The following is a 15,993-nucleotide window of genomic DNA, read 5'->3' as shown; positions in this document are numbered from 1 at the left end:
CGTAAGCGCAGCCGATGAGACATTTTCTTTTCCAGCTTTAGACAGATGGCGGTAATAATAGTACACAGTGTTTGACATAGAAGCCGACGTAGGGTCGACAGAGACGCAGATGACGCTAGAGGGGCCCGAGGTAGTCCTCCTTGATGCTGCCGATGGCAGAGATGCTGTTGACGTCGGAACGCGTGCCGATTATCTTTATGCGCACCTTGGAGCTCTTCATGATGACCTGGTCCTCGCCGATGTAGGCCGGCGGGGTGTGGCTCGGGTTGTACTTCATGTCTGAGGGAATCAAGTGCTTCGAGATGAACACGCTCAACGGGCCCACGTCGGCGAAGAAGCCCATGTTGTTCACGCTGGACACGACGCCGTCCACAACCTCTCCCTTGAAGGGCTTCCACACCACCGCCTTGTACTTCACCTCGAACTCGGCGTACCCGGAGTTCCCGGCGATGATGCGGCCCTTGCCCACGTCGATCGTGGCGCTGTCCAGCACGCAGATGATGTACCCAAACTGCCCCGTGCACGTGCCCTCCACGTCGGTCAAGAGCTTCTGTCGAAGATAGTCGTTCATCTGCGCACCGAAGTACGACGGGTGTAGTGTGAGATTGAGCGCAAGGTCTTTGATGAAAAACATGCTGTCTGTTTCCGCAGTGCCTGCTGGTCCTTCTCTTCGCTCGTGTCTGCTTGCCGCTGCCCTCTGCTCCGCTTCTCGACCTTGGCCTCATCGTCTGCTCACCGTCTCGATTCATGCTGTCTCTTCACTGAGCACGTCCGTTTTCGTCGCAGAGCCGCGACCGGCGGCACTGCGCGCGTGTACACAGAGTACATGGGCGGGGTGCCGTGGAACCGGGCATTTTTTTCCAGTCTCCGTCCATGTGGAAGACCATTTCAGGGTGAAGGAAGCAGAGACGAAGCAGTTGGAAAGGGAGCAAGGAGCTAGCACAATCGGAAACAGCCAGTATAGACACGCCATGTCAAACCAGATTGGAAAGGCGGGACTAGGGTTTGCCCGTGTGTGGCACCACGTGGACCTCTCGAACGAGCAGCGGACGTTGGGTCGTTTGGCCTCGCAGATCGCCATAGCGTTGATCGGGAAGCACAAGCCGATCACACACATCACCGAGGACGCCGGGGACTACGTGGTGGTCTCGAATTGCCAGTACTTGAAGGTGACCGGGAAGAAGATCTCGGACAAGACGTACTGGAGCCACACCACGAGACCGGGGTCGGGAATGGCGACCCCGATGGACAAGATCATCCGGGACTACGGCTACGGCGAGGTGCTGAGAAGAGCCGTGAGCAGAATGCTGCCTAAGAACAGATACAGAAAGGAGAGACTGGCGAGGTTGAAGGTGTTTGACGGCGCCCAGCACCCGTACCAGCAGAACATCATTGCCTGGGCGGACGAGTACCCGCAGGTGGAAAAGGCCCTCGAGGAGAGCATCACGAGAGAGAAGCAGCTGCAAGAGTTCAACAAGCTTCTCCAAGAGAAGAAGCTATAGGACTGCCATCGCGCATGGCCACACGCATCGTCAGCAACCCTGTATATATATACATCTATTCATATAGACTAATAAATCTCAGCAACAAGACAGCCACCACACACTCACACACTCTTGCTCCCACCAGTAGTGTTCCAATTAGTAAATATTTTTTCTATTTTAAAAAGCTTTGTTACAATTTTTTTATATACATTACAGTTCTTTAGTTAGTCTTTTTTTGTGTTTTTCGTCTTTTAAGTTTTCGATCGTTTCTACTTCCTTCAACGAACAGTATAACTACTCTTTTGCGTGTAGAGTCTTGGCGTGATGTTCATTGCCATCAATTCCTGGAAAAGCAACTTCGCAGCATATGGTATATGGATCTGGTAGATGTTGGTTTTGTTCTTGCAACTCTTACATTCGAACTGCGCCTTCTTCAAATTCGCCACCACACTCATCAATCCACAGATGCCACAAACATGAACTCTGAACGCATCCGAACTGTCCATCAATCTCTCCTTCAAAAACCCAGCAGCACCGTGCGCAATCATACAATCTCTCTCCATCTCTCCGAATCTCAAACCACCGTCTCTGGCACGACCTTCCATAGGTTGTCTGGTCAAGTTCTGGTACGGTCCACGGGCACGTGCATGGATCTTGTCATCCACCATGTGTCTTAATCTTTGGTAGTACGTTGGTCCAAAGAAAACTTGTGCCATCAGCTTCTTACCAGTGTGTCCATTATACATCACTTCAAATCCACGTGATTGATATCCGTTTTCACGCAAAAGCTTCGACACAGCATCAACAGTCAAATCGGTAAATGGCGTAGCATCACCTTCATAACCTCTCAATGATGCCACCTTGGACAACAAACATTCGATCAAATGCGCAACAGTCATACGCGATGGAATTGCGTGAGGGTTAATAATCAAATCTGGAACAACACCTTCGGCAGTGAATGGCATATCTTCGTTTCTGTAAGTGATACCAATGGTACCCTTCTGACCGTGACGCGATGCAAACTTATCTCCAATCTGTGGAGTCTTCGTAGTTCTCATACGAACTTTGACGAATTTCAAACCTTCGGCGTTTGTGGTTAGTAACACTTGGTCAACAATACCACTTTCGGTTGTTCTTAGAGGGGTAGATGCGTCACGCTTAGTATGATATTTGGTTCTTTGACCCAATTCTTCAGTATCAGTTGGAATTGGGACAGTCTTACCAATGATGATATCATCACCGGAGACTCTAACACCAGGAGAAATTAATCCATCATCGTCCAACTTTTCATATGTACCGGCCTTGAAACCTAATGTATTAGAACGCATAGGCTTTTCAAACTCTTCAACAATAGAAATACCATTTCTTCTTTCTTGATCCATGTAAGATCTGAAGAACAAAGAACGGAACAAACCTCTATCAATAGAAGATTGATTCATAATCATAGAATCTTCTTGGTTATAACCTGAATAACATGCAATTGCCACAATAGCGTTTTGACCAGCAGGTAATTCTCTGAACTTCAAAAATTCCATAGATTGTGTCTTAGCCAATGGCTTTTGAGGATAGTACAAGATGTTCGCCATAGTATCCATTCTAACATTGTAGTTAGTCAAAAACACACCCATAGCCTGCTTACCCATAGCGGATTGATATGTATTTCTTGGGGATTGATTATGATCTGGGAATGGAATAATCGAAGCTGCAACACCTAGAATCATGGATGGGTGAATCTCACAATGAGTAAAAGAATGAGCGTTGATATGATTCTTAATTCTTTTGGCTGGATCAGCTTCAAGATCCTTCATTTCATCTTCTTCATCCACTGGCGACAAGTCTTCTGAAGACATGGCAATCAAGACTGTTTCCTCTTCTTCTGCATCTAAATATTCCACAACACCTTCTGCTAATAAAGAATCCCATCCATATATTCTCTGAATCGGGTCTAATGGGTCACCATTCTCATCAAATCCATCATCCTGTGGAATTTCTTCAATTTCACGATCCAGAATTCTTCTACAGTGCTCCTTGGTTAATTTCAAGCCACCCTTACGTTCACTATCAGGATCATCATCAACAATGAATAATGGCCTGTAAACTCTACCGGCATCTGTGAAAATTTTAAATTCTCTCTCCCTAATATTTCTGATCAACGAAACTTCGGCTGAAATAGTTCCACTTCTTCGTAATTGTCTCATGGTATCAACCAACATACCTGGGTCTCTGTGTGTACCAACCCAGTCACCGTTAAGGAAAACTCTTGTTGATAATTTATGCTCTTGCGGGTCGTAATCTGAAATTGGTTCTAAACCCCATTCTTCTAACAAGTAGGTGATTGGCTCAGATGCGCTACCAACAGAAATACAAGACATTAAAGATAAATTCTTGACCAAACCACATGCCTGACCTTCTGGAGTTTCTGCAGGACAGACAAGACCCCAATGGGTATTATGCAATTGACGGGGCTTTGCTAGCTTACCATCTCTACCAATTGGTGTATTAGTTCTTCTCAAATGTGATAATGTGGATGAATATGTGTATCTGTTCAACACTTGAGAAACACCTGCCTTGGAACTCATTGCCTTTTTCTGTTCACCCCAATTACCTGTAGCTAGAGAATATTTCAAACCTGAAGTAATGGTCGTAGACTTTACAGCAGACACAATATTGAAATCTTCACCATGTTCGATACATCTTTGCATGTATTTGTAGATATCACGTGAGAGTTTTCTGAATAGAATTCTAAATAAATTGGCTAATAAAGGACCTGCCAAATCCAATCTCTTTTTACCAAAATGATCTCTGTCATCTTGTTCTTTTCTTTCTAGTGCACATAAGAGTAATCTGTTTATAATGTAACCCATGAAGTAGGCTTTATTTGTTTCATGCCCACCATCTTGCGAAATGTGAGGTAAAAACTCTCTTTGTAAAATATCCTTCGCAAATTGAATACGTCTTTCTCTTTTGATACCAACGGCATTACCTCTTCTACCAATGTAGTCCAATGCAACTTCTTGAGATTGAATCAAAAAACCTTCTTCAATACAAGGCTTCAACATTTCGAGCATTTGCCAATCGTTATCATCATAACAAATGTGTTGTAAAATATCACCATCCTCGATGACACCTAAAGCTCTGAAAACAATAACAATTGGAACATCGGTTTTAATATAAGGTAATGTTGTCTTTATCGAACGACCGACACCACCACTCTTGAAACTGGAGGCACCACCACTTGAAAGCTTAACTTGAATAGAGGAAATCAATCGGGAACCTTTTTCAAGAGCAGATCTGATTTCGGCAACGTGTGAAATTGGGGAAACACCAGACTTCTTGAAAACTTGAACAATATTTGCAGCAGATCTTTCTTGAGCAATCAAAACCTTCTCGGAACCATTGATGATGAAGTAACCACCCATATCAAATGGGCATTCTCTGATTTGGTACAATTCTTCCTCGGACAAGCCATATAACGTACAGAACTTGGACTTCAACATGATTGGAACTTTACCAATGAAAATGGTCTGTGTTTCCGCCCCACTTCTGTGAATTTTAGTGTTGTGCTTCTCATCCACAATAATATCATCGTCGTCGTTAAAAGCGTTAGGAATAGGCTCTAACTCATCCAACTGTCTTGCTCTGTACTTGAAAATATCACCCTCTTTGTACCAGTTTACTTGAGAAGATTGGCTGTTTTCATCGTCTATACTTTCCTTCACCATCTTCTTCATCTCGACATAGAGAGGCGCAGAGTATGTCAAGTTTCTCAAACGTGCTTCTTGAGGTAGCAAGGTCGAAGTGGTACCGTCTGCTTCGGTCTGAGAAGGCTTCGAAAGGAAAATATCGCCAAATGTAATCTCATATCTTCTACTGATGTCGTCATCTTCACTGATATGTTGAGCAGGTTGATCCAAAATCAACTTTCTGTCTTCCAAAACTAGCTCTTGAATCGACGTTTCGATGAACTCTTCGAACGATTCCAATTGCTGAGACACCAAGCCTTTGGTTTCGAAAAATGATGTAATCACCGTCCAGCTATCTTCGGTGGTGATAAGATCATCCTCTCCAAGGGAATAAGCAGACTCATCATATGACATCGTAATACTGCTTTTGCTGCTTTGGTGGCTCCCGGTAAACGCTTGTCCAACCCACTGGCCTAAGTCCTCTGCCCCCCTCCACAAGCTAACTTGTGTTCTACAACAAACAGACACACTCTCTCTTTTGCCTCCACTGAAAACTTCAACTTTTCCATTTTCGCTGAGCACAATTTTTTCTCGTCAACTATCTTTTGAGCCGATCGACGGCCCTTAGTCTTTTACCCGGCTTTTCCTGCGTGCTCCACCATTTTTTCTCGATGGTGAAAGTTAAGCTGAATCGACTTTGATTTTCCATCTTGAAAGACCATGTAGAAGCGTAGGATCTCGAAGATTGAGCTGTTTCAATAGACCAAAAAGCTACAAGGCGGAAGTCAAGTACATCCATGCTTTCCAGTATGCTTCCTGTACGCGTCTTGCGTTCCCACGCAACAAACAGCAACTCGTTCCAGCACATTTCGGTGCGTACAATCATCATGGGATATCGTAAGCCATTTGCACCAAAGCCAAAGCCAAAGGAATCACACGACCAGCGTGCTTTGAGATCAAAAAGAATTGTGCAGCTAGTGCGTGATGCTTTGGAGAACGACGAACCGAATTTTGTGCCGGGTTCGAAACCAATCTATCTTCCATTTGCAACTATAAAGCTGTTAAGACCAAACGCAAAGCACACCCCATATCAAGCGAAGTTCATTGTGCCGAAATCTTTCAACAAGCTAGACTTGAGAGATTACCTATACCACATATACGGTCTCAGAGTTTTGAATATCACGTCTGCCTTGATGCCAGGTAAGTTCATCAGAAGTATGCCTGCTCCGTACGGTAGTAGATACAGAGAGGCACAAATAAAGAAGATGACTGTGGACTTAATTGATCCTTTTGTGTGGCCAGCAGAGTCTGAAGAATACATACAAGAGAAGGAACTCACATCAGAATTGAACAGATACAGGGAAGAAAAAGCCAACGCAATCAATTCCGATGCTGAAAAGCCAAGTAAAGCTTTTGGTGGTATTATAGACAAGCAACCAAGACCAATGAACTTTGTTCCTAAGGTGGTTAAGAGACAAATGAAAAACACAAAAGATCAAGACATAATTGCAAAGAAGAAGCTTGAAGCCGAAAAGTTCATTTCTTCTTACATACAATTATGATTTATTCATTCAAGCATATAAGATGATACATATATATATGACTTTGTAACCTCTTCTGTACATATATTATTATAGAACATTGATAATAATGCAACGACGATAACAAATATTAAGTCTGTAAAATAGTATCAAACAAATCAAACGCAACGGAAAAGAATGGAAAAAAAAAGAAATAGTATAATCGTAATTGTATATAGGATAAGAAGATAATTTTAGAATAAATCGTCACAGGAAAAGAAGAGAAACGAAGCGAACCAAGAAACAAAAAACAACCAGATCAACCTCTTGACGATGTTCTGAACCAACTCGACCTAGATCCTGATCTAGAGGTGGCTTTTTTACCCACAGTAGAGGATTGCTTGGATAATTCGGGAGCAAGCAGTCCAGACGTCTCATCAATCACAGTACCCACGTCACTCAAGTTGCTGGCTTGACGTTTTGGCTCAAACGAAGATGTGCTTGAGTTGTAGGGAGAGTCGTTGCCTTTGCTTGATAATCGATCTTTGGACTTGTTGGCTCTCTTGGCTTTATACATTTGTCCACTCAGGTCGCTGCCCTCCAGCAGATCTTTCTCGCTAACAATTGCAAAATCATCAAAACTTCGGGTCGGAGATGGTGTCTTGGAGTCTTTTTGCGACACCACCGATGCAAAGGACGAAGATGAGGCCGATGCAGCGACTTGCGCCCCTTCCAAGTTGTAACCGAAGGGTGCAAACAAGGAGGATAATATGAACGTAGTGTCTGTGTTCCGAATATAATCATTTGCGGCTTGTTGAGGAGGTTTATTCTCAGCATTGGCAGTTGCCAAACCTCTGCTAGGCTCTGGAACTGTGCTGGAATAAGTGGAGCCTGTTACGAAGGATGTCAAATATTGGGAAATTCCGCCAATTTTGGACTCCGCATTCCCATTCCCAAAAACTGCGGAGGCAATGTTCTCTTGTGCACTCCTCTTATCCGAAGGGCTGCTCATTTCCTTGAAGTACTTCTCGTATGAGTCAACATTCACTCCGGCAATCCGGAAAAAAACATCCGAAGAGGGAAGCCTTTTCACTAGCTCACATATGTAAACACCCAATATACCTAAACCAGAGGTGAATTTCGACTTTACGAACGTGAGGTTTCTCATGTTGTTATCATAATAGTAGTGATAAATGACGAAAGCTCCTGAAACTTTCACGTTGTTGGCCAGAGGTATGATAGGGAACCCCAACCAAATTTGGAAATATAGGATGGCGAGAGAAGATAAGGGCAATATTTTAAGAAGGATGGCAATTGGCGTTATTTGAGTGAAATAGAACCAGAAAGCTAGGACTATCCAGTAGGTCAGCGATTCCTGTAACAACTCAGCATCTTTTCTGTAGAGCGGTATCGTGTCCGTGAGGGCGGCAAGTGCATTGTTGCGGGACGATTGTAAGGCCGTCAACTGTGTAATTGTCCGGTAAAGAGGGTATGCAATGGAGGCCATGGAGGCCAAAGACTGTAGCAATCCGAACATATTGAGCAGTAGTGTGTGAAAGAATTGCCCAATTTGTTTGAAACAGCTTTCGAAGAAGGAGGACAATGCGTTCAGGCCACTGGGAAAGTTGTCTTCGGCATGCACTATCTGACAGACGGGATGCATTGATACCGAATTTGAGTGAGTACCTATTTGGATGCACAATCTACATTAGCGCAGTGTATGCTAGATTACATAATGTCTTTTTCTCTTTTTTTACATAAGCGGGTTCTTATCTATCAATGATTCAGTAGGAGGCCCATTCATCAATGAAACAAATCAAGTCCTTGAGCAAGGCACACGTCTCCCCCGGGCTGGAAATCCAAGCGGTTGCCGCTGCCGTTCGGCTGGCGTAGTCGTTGGAGCCCAACGCGTTGAACTGGTCGCCGACGTGTAGAGTGTTTTGCGGGCCGATGCGCTGGCCGTCGTTGCGCTGGAGAAACTGCTGGAGGACCTGGACGCCGAGACTCTTGTCGCCAACGTCGACCCAGATGTCACTGCCGCCGTTAAAAGCACACCACTTGATGTTTTTCGCCGGCTGGAACTGGCGGAGGTTGTGGTCGACCCTGAGCACGACCTCCTCGAGCTGCTCCCGGATCAAATTGGCGCCTGGCAGGGCGACCAGTCCGACCGCACGCTCCTTGCGGATCGTCGTTGCAGGAAGCGAGAGCTTGTGCACGAGGTTGTCCAAGTTCTCCTGTGCAAAGTCGAGGACCGTTTGGATGTCGCTCTGCTTCCATTTCTTCATGTCCGGCAACAGCCACGACTCCTCTTCCTGGAATTCCAACCCCTCGATGTCGTCCTTGTATCGGAACAAGAAGTTTGCCTCGCCGCCCATCACAAGAAGGTTCTGCTTCTGCGTCGTGGTCAAGTCCGAGCCGTGAACTCCCTCTACAAGACCGGCAAGCCGCTCGTGGTAGCGGGCAGCGTCCCGGTACCCGGCCGCGGTGACGATTCCGACAATGATGTCTTTCCGCAGAAGCGTCAACATATGCTCGAGCAGCGGCGACTTCGGGTCGAAATTCTTCCCGTCGTCGTACAAGGTGATGTCCCCGTCGAAGGTGATGAGCTTTAGCAGCTTTTCCCGCGAGTTGTCCGCCTTCTCATGGAAGGGCATCGACAACTGCAAAATCTGCGCCGTGTTGAGCACCAACCGGATATCGTTGAAGCTCGGGGCCACAAGCCGCCGCATACTGATGCCCCGCCGCTGGTCCTGGATGTAGAACGCCTGCTCCAGCGGCAACGGAGTGAAAAATGTGCCAATGCTCGGCACCAACTGCACGATGCGGGACTGCTCCGGAGTGCCCAACCGCGTCATCTCGATGTGGTCCAGCACAAGCTTCTCAATGTCATGGAAGATCTCCGCATACCGCCGGGCCGCATCCGAGTTAATCATCAGGTCCTGCACCGCCGTCACCGTCAAGTTCGGCTTGACCGCATACAAGACAAACGGCGTAGCCAAAAGCGACTTGATCCACTCAATAAACTCATCTCTGCGGTGCTCCTTAAGGTAATAGTCCACCCTGTACCGAGAAGACATTGTACCGCTTGTCTGCCACCAGTTCTGCCTCTTGTTTCGGCCCTGCCGCCCTCCTGTCAACCCCTGACCTGTCTGTGGCCCGTAGTGCAGGCCCATTATCGGTCCGGGCCTTCACCGTCTTTTTTCCGCTGCACTGGGCCGATCGGCGGAATTCCCTTTTTCCTCGAAACGGTTTTCTCCCACAGTCATCCTATCTGTGGGAAAGTTTCAAGTTCAAGCACTGAGTCATACATCAGCAGGGAGCTTGGTGTGTCTTAGAGGCTGATCTATCCGGGTGGAGCTTTTCAGATCGGAAAGAGTCGAAAGAGTCGAAACAGACACAGACACAGACACAAAGACCAAACAGCTATATACCAGGAACAGCTGCAATGACGGTCGAAGAACAACGACAGAAACATGTTGTCATGATTGACAACTATGACTCCTTCACCTGGAACTTGTACGAGTATCTCTGCCAGGCAGGTGCCGAGGTTTCGGTGTACAGAAACGACAAAATCACTCTGACGGAAATCGAGGCACTGAGTCCGGACCTCATATTGATCTCGCCCGGTCCAGGCCATCCGAAGACGGATGCGGGCATTTCCAGAGACGTGATTGAATACTTCAAAGGCAAGCTACCGATCTTTGGTGTTTGCATGGGACAGCAGTGCATCTACGAGGTGTTTGGCGGAGATGTCGAGTACGCGGGCGAAATTGTCCACGGTAAGACGTCTACGATTACTCACGACAACAAGGGGATGTTCAAGAACGTTCCCCAGGGTGTGGCGGTGACCAGATACCACTCACTAGCAGGATCTGCGCAGTCGCTACCTGATGTTCTCGAGGTGACTGCACAGACTGAAAACGGTATCATCATGGGTGTCAGACACAAGGAGTATACCATAGAAGGCGTCCAGTTCCACCCGGAGAGTATTCTCACCGAGGAGGGCCATTTGATGGTGAAGAACATCCTATCTGTCAAGGGTGGCTACTGGAAAGACAACGAGGCCTTGACGAGCACGACCGTCAAGCCGTCGATATTGGACAAGATATACAACCAGCGCCGTAGTGACGTGAGAGCTGCTGCCCTCCAGCCTGGCCGGACGTTGGAAGATTTGGAGACTTACTACAAACTGGGGTTGGCTCCAAGCATCTTGAATTTTCATTCAAAACTCTCGGCACTCACGTCCAAGGGCGAAGTGACAATAATAAGTGAAATCAAGCGTGCATCCCCATCGAAGGGCGACATCGATATCGAGGCAAATGCTGCGTTACAGGCGTCTAGATATGCCAACGCAGGAGTCGCAGCGATATCCGTTTTGACCGAACCAACCTGGTTCAAAGGCTCGCTCGAGGATCTGGAGATGGCCAGAAAGGCTGTGGACATCTTTTCTGCCAAAAACGACACAGAGAGACCGTGCATCTTGCGGAAAGAGTTTATCTTCAACGAGTACCAGATTCTTGAGGCACGTCTTGCTGGTGCCGACACAGTTCTCTTGATTGTGAAAATGCTCACTGAAGAAGAGCTCACCAAATTGATCAAGTACGCACGGTCGCTCGACATCGAGCCATTGGTCGAGGTGAACACTTCTGATGAACTTGCCGTGGCTCTTAAAGTCGGGTCGAAGGTGATCGGCGTCAACAACAGAAACTTGAAAGACTTCAACGTCGACCTGGATACCACCACTAGTGTACTTTCTGGCATCACGGCAGAGCAGCGAAAAGAGTTGGTGTTTCTGGCCTTAAGCGGCATCAGCGGTGCTGCAGATGTGAAGTCTTATGTTGACCAAAACGTCTACGGGTTTCTCATTGGTGAGTCCTTGATGCGCAAAGGCGACAAAGTTGGCGAGTTTATCAAGGAGTTACAGAGTGTATAGGACGAACGATGTGATATACATATTTCTATAGACTGAATCTTATTAGCAAATAAACGGAGGCGGTCAGAGGTCCTCGAATTCTTTCATTTTGGCGGTCATTCTCAGCTTCAATTCCGTCAAACTAGCTTCTGCCGTCTTGAAATCGAGATCTTCGAAAACAACGGCAGGGATTTTGCTATTTCTGAGGTTTTCATTGTTGGTCAGAGCAGCTTGGCTTCTTCCCTCCCAAAACCGTTGCAATGTGTGAGACTCCAGCTCTCCCGAGTATAGATAGCCCGTGAGGATGACCGAGAGCTTGTCTAGTAACGACATGGCGGGAGTGAGCTTGAGACATGGCCATAAAAACTGGTCGGTAAGTATATCGAGATCGTCATCAGTGAGATTGCTCCCGTATTTCTTGTGCAACCTGCCAATGTCATATTCTCCCTCGTGGTTCCATCTTATCTGAAAGGGCCTTCTCTTGGACTTGAAGATCGATTTACCAGTAAACTCCTCGGCAGGCTCTACGGGTGGCATGAAATGGCTTTCGTCGACTGAAGGAGAAAGCAACAATACTGGCATTGGAGTTTCCTTCTCGTCATTCTCGGCCTCCTTTTCATCCTGCATCCGTTTGCCGCTGCCGCCGACATTCATACGTAGTATCAGTATTTTGAGTATCTCACAGTTGTTACGACTGAGAAGAGGGACGTATGTAACATCTGTTAGCACATCTACAGTTGTCCGGAAGGGCACCTGTATGACGCTTTTCTCCAGCTTGTGCCACTTGCTACACAACAGCTTTTTCTGCGGAGCTTCTGTGATCACCGACCGCAACACTACCAAATACATGTAGGAGTACTCTAGAGAAGCAATCATGTTTACAACTCTGCGGAACAAATCGTACACGTCAATGCAGGCGTACACATTGGCAGCTGCCAAATGGAGGTCTCCAAAGCTGCGGATATGCCGTGCTGTTGAATCTTTTCGTTCCTCCATGCTATACGGATGCAGACCATTCCTCTTTCAAAGAATCTAAACACCTCGCAAGCTGTGCACGTACTTTCAACATGCAATCCCAAGAACACACAGCAAGTTAGCCGGCGTGGCCAGCGTCTATACAACACGGTGGAGAACAGAGTGCGCCCCGTCTTTTTCGTACAAGAGCGAGGCATGTTTTCCTTGCCTGGGCTTTTTCTTCTGTCTGGTTCTATAGGCAGTGTGTTGTTCGTATGTTGTTCGTGTGTTCTACTGCTGCTGTTCTCTTCTGCAAGCACGCTTGACCTTTCAAGAGAAGCTACGGTAACGGACAAAAGGACGCCTGAAGCACTATACACAACATAGCGGTGTCGGGAGAAAGATTGTTAGCTCGCACAGAAACAGATACAGCGTTGCAAATACACTCACTCATAACTATTAAAACACGCCGGAACACAGCAGGATATCATTATGGCTAACATACACTCGTTTTTTTGCAGTTTCTTCATTCTGCTGCTTTCGCTTAGAAGTTGTTTAGGGCAGCTTGTGATCGACAGTCCTTCAGCAGGCTCAACTTTTGACGTTGTTGGCGGTGAAGTGACGATTCCAGTCAAGTGGGAGGACGACGGAAATGACCCCACCGATGACCAAATTACTTCATATGCTTTCAAGCTTTGTACCGGTCCGAATCAACCAATCGAAGGTTTGCAGCTGATAAAGGGCATCACCCCAAGTCAAGTTAAAGGCAACTCATACGATGCGGTTTTCGACGCTGACAATGGAGCTGACGGTTCGTACTTTGTGCAGATTTACTGTAGTTTGTCCAATGGTGGTTACATGATTCGTTATTCTGACCGTATTCAACTTTCTGGCATGAGTGGTAGCTACAAGCCAAGCGGTTCAGGTCCTTCACCAGATGGTGAGACAAATTCTGATGACAATGGACAGCAGAACGATGCCGACATTTCAAAATCGTTTACTGTTCCTTACACGCTGCAAACAGGAAAGACTAGATTTGCCCCAATGCAGATGCAACCTGGCTCAGAAATTACAGTTAGCAGTTGGTCTAGACGTTTTCCTTCTTCTGCTGTTACTTTCTACAGCTCCTTTGCTTCCCAGCCAAAGATAATTTCAACGAGAACACCTGGTTGGTCGTACACCATGAGCTCTTTTGTTAACTATGCTACCCCTGCTCCTTTCCCCAGTGTGGTGGGATGGTACGCTCCAAGTAAAAGGCTACAGAGTGCATCACTCGATGCCCCAATGCCGGGTGCATCTGCTGATGCAAAGAGAAAGCTACAGAAAAGAAGATGGGTAGATTAAGCGGAGTACACACATAATTGTTGAGAAGTCACGAATGTTAGGCTAGTCCCTTTTGCATTAGTCCGCTCAAAAGCAACCGACATCTGGTTTCATCTTCACCATCATATACCCCTGTACTACTACTACTGCTACAGGTTTTTTTCATTATTTTTTTCCAACATCCACCTTTCTTTTTTCATAGCAACATCTTTCCATATTACTTTCCTTTACTTTTGCATTGTTTTTCACTCTACTGTTTTTTTATAGTTTAAGCTGCGGAAACGTACCAGCAGTCTTTGTACTCGCAGTCACAAATAAAAATATAATCATTAAACCTTAATCACGCTATACTAAATAATATACAAAGAAGAGAAGACTTTCTGCAGAGTAGCCTCAAGAGTGGTAAAGCTCAGGAACACGATGCACGACCTCAACAAGCTTCTTGGCGGCATTTCCGTTGAAGTCTTTGCCGAAATCAAACCATTGTAGAACGTTGACCGACAAGTCCTTCTGCACCACCCCAATCACCTCGTACCAGTTGTCTACGACTAATTCGTCGGTGTTGGAGGAGCTCGACACGCTGATCAAGCCGTTAGAGTCAAGACTTGCAGACGAGTTTCCCGTGTCCAACGATTTGAGTTGGCCTATAATACGAACAGTCTTGTTCGACGATTGTGCAAGCAACGTGGCGTCAACTCTTAGGGATTCCATGGCTGATATGTCTATCTAGCGACCTAGTTATATCCTTTATTCCTGGGGGTTCTGTTTGCTCATCTCACCAGGAGCCGAAACGAAGAAAGCATCTTAGATGGCGTCAGCTATTTATTGCGCGTCTGTGTGAATGTGAATGCGGTAGGGTAGACGCGTCGGCCTTCAGTATCACTTCAAAACATATGCTGGGCGCCTTCCTACGGTATACTATTTGATAGTGGTTTGAAGCAGATCACTTCTAGTGCCCTGATTCATTTAGATGTCAATAGTAGTATGCTTTGAAATCCCTCCTCTCAAACCCTTTTCTTGTAAAAACAGTCTGCCTCAGTTTGGTTTGTAAATTGCTAATATTAGAGCAATTGTCGTGCTTTAGGAAGGCGTTTAAGAAATGCGGAACACATTTTTCTGGAGTTGCCTCTGTATGTAACCTTTGTCTGGCTTTGAATCCCATATATACACAACTGCCTCGCAACATACAAGATGCGGTTGTCCTTGATCCATGCTCTAGCGTTCTTTACGGCGTTTGCCAGTGAGTGTTCTTGTAATGATGATTCCTATGTTGCATCGGAACCTCGCATTATAAACTTTGCTTTAATCAAACTACCTGAGGAAGTGAAAAACGAGATACGTGTACCCTCTATTATGCATTCTTGGGAAGAAACAGAGTATATTATGCTTACCAACGACGACACTCCATTTGAGTATGCACTAAACATGTCGTATCTCGATTTGGCGAAACTGCATTTGCTAAATGCAAACAGCGGGAAATTCAAAGGCAACGACTACGCTGGCCATCAGGCTAGCTACAAGGGCAACTTAACAGAATTGACTTTGGACGATGTGATTTACTTATATTACACTGAAGATGAGCTTGTGTTGGACCGTAGCATACCTTTTTACACTCGGGATGAGACAAAGACTGCTACCGGAGAATCCAGCCCCACTTCCAAACCTGGCTCTGAAAACTAATATAAATGACTCTGGGTACAGTACTCAAATATGAGATTTGTGCTGGTTTTTGGACACTTCGGCCCCCCTCTCCCCTCCTTCCCCATATTTATTTAGAATTACACAACTCTGTTATACAACTATCGCACAATGAATTTTACTGACTGTAGAGTAGGCATTCGCTTCTAGGATGGTATTTATGCATGCAAGGTATGCCACATATTGAGGTGAAGCCAAAAGGTGACGGACGATCATCGAGTTCGGTATCTGTCCACTACAGTAAAAACGCTCAATGCTAAAGCCCGTTCATAATTTGAAAGTTTTCGATAACAAAATATGCAACTTATCTCTGCTCGAATACGGGCTACCAATCAGTAGGTGTCCGCCTGTGTTTCAACATAAATACCATTCTGGCTCTGATCCGACTTGTTCATCATGGCCTAGAAGTTATAATCCAC

General features: G+C 46.0%; 11 protein-coding genes across 11 annotated transcripts; 5 read left to right on the top strand and 6 right to left on the bottom strand.

Moving 5' to 3' along the window:
- Positions 1-115: 115 nt before the first annotated feature.
- On the bottom strand, positions 116-634 carry PICMEDRAFT_71112 (hypothetical protein; the record flags this gene model as incomplete). Its single annotated transcript, XM_019163832.1, has 1 exon — positions 116-634. The coding sequence occupies one exon, from the start codon at positions 632-634 to the stop codon at positions 116-118; it is 519 nt and encodes a 172-aa protein (XP_019020681.1).
- A 337-nt stretch (positions 635-971) lies between these two features.
- PICMEDRAFT_71111 (hypothetical protein) lies at positions 972-1,502 on the top strand (the record flags this gene model as incomplete). Its single annotated transcript, XM_019163831.1, has 1 exon — positions 972-1,502. The coding sequence occupies one exon, from the start codon at positions 972-974 to the stop codon at positions 1,500-1,502; it is 531 nt and encodes a 176-aa protein (XP_019020680.1).
- A 260-nt stretch (positions 1,503-1,762) lies between these two features.
- On the bottom strand, positions 1,763-5,581 carry PICMEDRAFT_71110 (hypothetical protein; the record flags this gene model as incomplete). Its single annotated transcript, XM_019163830.1, has 1 exon — positions 1,763-5,581. The coding sequence occupies one exon, from the start codon at positions 5,579-5,581 to the stop codon at positions 1,763-1,765; it is 3,819 nt and encodes a 1,272-aa protein (XP_019020679.1).
- A 335-nt stretch (positions 5,582-5,916) lies between these two features.
- PICMEDRAFT_14999 (hypothetical protein) lies at positions 5,917-6,833 on the top strand. The gene has a single exon (XM_019160629.1). The coding sequence runs from the start codon at positions 5,977-5,979 to the stop codon at positions 6,727-6,729; it is 753 nt and encodes a 250-aa protein (XP_019020678.1). The 5' UTR covers positions 5,917-5,976; the 3' UTR covers positions 6,730-6,833.
- PICMEDRAFT_14998 (hypothetical protein) lies at positions 6,827-8,306 on the bottom strand. The gene has a single exon (XM_019160628.1). It carries the CDS (start codon positions 8,192-8,194, stop codon positions 7,007-7,009), a length of 1,188 nt encoding a protein of 395 aa, XP_019020677.1. The 5' UTR covers positions 8,195-8,306; the 3' UTR covers positions 6,827-7,006.
- A 56-nt stretch (positions 8,307-8,362) lies between these two features.
- Positions 8,363-9,819, bottom strand: PICMEDRAFT_14997 (hypothetical protein). Its single transcript, XM_019160627.1, has one exon. The coding sequence runs from the start codon at positions 9,762-9,764 to the stop codon at positions 8,472-8,474; it is 1,293 nt and encodes a 430-aa protein (XP_019020676.1). The 5' UTR covers positions 9,765-9,819; the 3' UTR covers positions 8,363-8,471.
- A 313-nt stretch (positions 9,820-10,132) lies between these two features.
- On the top strand, positions 10,133-11,620 carry PICMEDRAFT_71106 (hypothetical protein; the record flags this gene model as incomplete). The annotated part of the gene is made up of 1 exon (XM_019163829.1): positions 10,133-11,620. One exon carries the CDS (start codon positions 10,133-10,135, stop codon positions 11,618-11,620), a length of 1,488 nt encoding a protein of 495 aa, XP_019020675.1.
- Positions 11,363-12,613, bottom strand: PICMEDRAFT_14993 (hypothetical protein). Its single transcript, XM_019160626.1, has one exon. The coding sequence runs from the start codon at positions 12,593-12,595 to the stop codon at positions 11,684-11,686; it is 912 nt and encodes a 303-aa protein (XP_019020674.1). The 5' UTR covers positions 12,596-12,613; the 3' UTR covers positions 11,363-11,683.
- A 432-nt stretch (positions 12,614-13,045) lies between these two features.
- On the top strand, positions 13,046-13,897 carry PICMEDRAFT_28845 (hypothetical protein; the record flags this gene model as incomplete). Its single annotated transcript, XM_019162559.1, has 1 exon — positions 13,046-13,897. The coding sequence occupies one exon, from the start codon at positions 13,046-13,048 to the stop codon at positions 13,895-13,897; it is 852 nt and encodes a 283-aa protein (XP_019020673.1).
- Positions 13,898-14,269: 372 nt separating this feature from the next.
- Positions 14,270-14,587, bottom strand: PICMEDRAFT_71103 (hypothetical protein; the record flags this gene model as incomplete). Its single annotated transcript, XM_019163828.1, has 1 exon — positions 14,270-14,587. The coding sequence occupies one exon, from the start codon at positions 14,585-14,587 to the stop codon at positions 14,270-14,272; it is 318 nt and encodes a 105-aa protein (XP_019020672.1).
- A 480-nt stretch (positions 14,588-15,067) lies between these two features.
- On the top strand, positions 15,068-15,880 carry PICMEDRAFT_61955 (hypothetical protein; the record flags this gene model as incomplete). Its single annotated transcript, XM_019163464.1, has 1 exon — positions 15,068-15,880. The coding sequence occupies one exon, from the start codon at positions 15,068-15,070 to the stop codon at positions 15,554-15,556; it is 489 nt and encodes a 162-aa protein (XP_019020671.1). The 3' UTR covers positions 15,557-15,880.
- Between the last annotated feature and the right edge of the window lie 113 nt (positions 15,881-15,993).

The sequence above is a fragment of the Pichia membranifaciens genome (genome assembly GCF_001661235.1).
Source record: "Pichia membranifaciens NRRL Y-2026 unplaced genomic scaffold PICMEscaffold_1, whole genome shotgun sequence".
In the NCBI taxonomy this organism is placed as follows: Eukaryota; Fungi; Ascomycota; class Pichiomycetes; order Pichiales; family Pichiaceae; genus Pichia; species Pichia membranifaciens.
The sequence above is the reverse complement of the archived record's forward strand: the minus strand, read 5'-3'. Positions and strand labels throughout refer to the sequence as shown.

What these genes read in the sequence shown, in the direction of transcription:
- PICMEDRAFT_14999 (XM_019160629.1), top strand. Translation starts at nt 5,977, where the DNA reads ATGCTTCCTGTACGCGTCTTGCGTTCCCACGCAACAAACAGCAACTCG.
- PICMEDRAFT_14998 (XM_019160628.1), bottom strand. Translation starts at nt 8,194, where the DNA reads ATGGCCTCCATTGCATACCCTCTTTACCGGACAATTACACAGTTGACG.
- PICMEDRAFT_14997 (XM_019160627.1), bottom strand. Translation starts at nt 9,764, where the DNA reads ATGTCTTCTCGGTACAGGGTGGACTATTACCTTAAGGAGCACCGCAGA.
- PICMEDRAFT_14993 (XM_019160626.1), bottom strand. Translation starts at nt 12,595, where the DNA reads ATGGAGGAACGAAAAGATTCAACAGCACGGCATATCCGCAGCTTTGGA.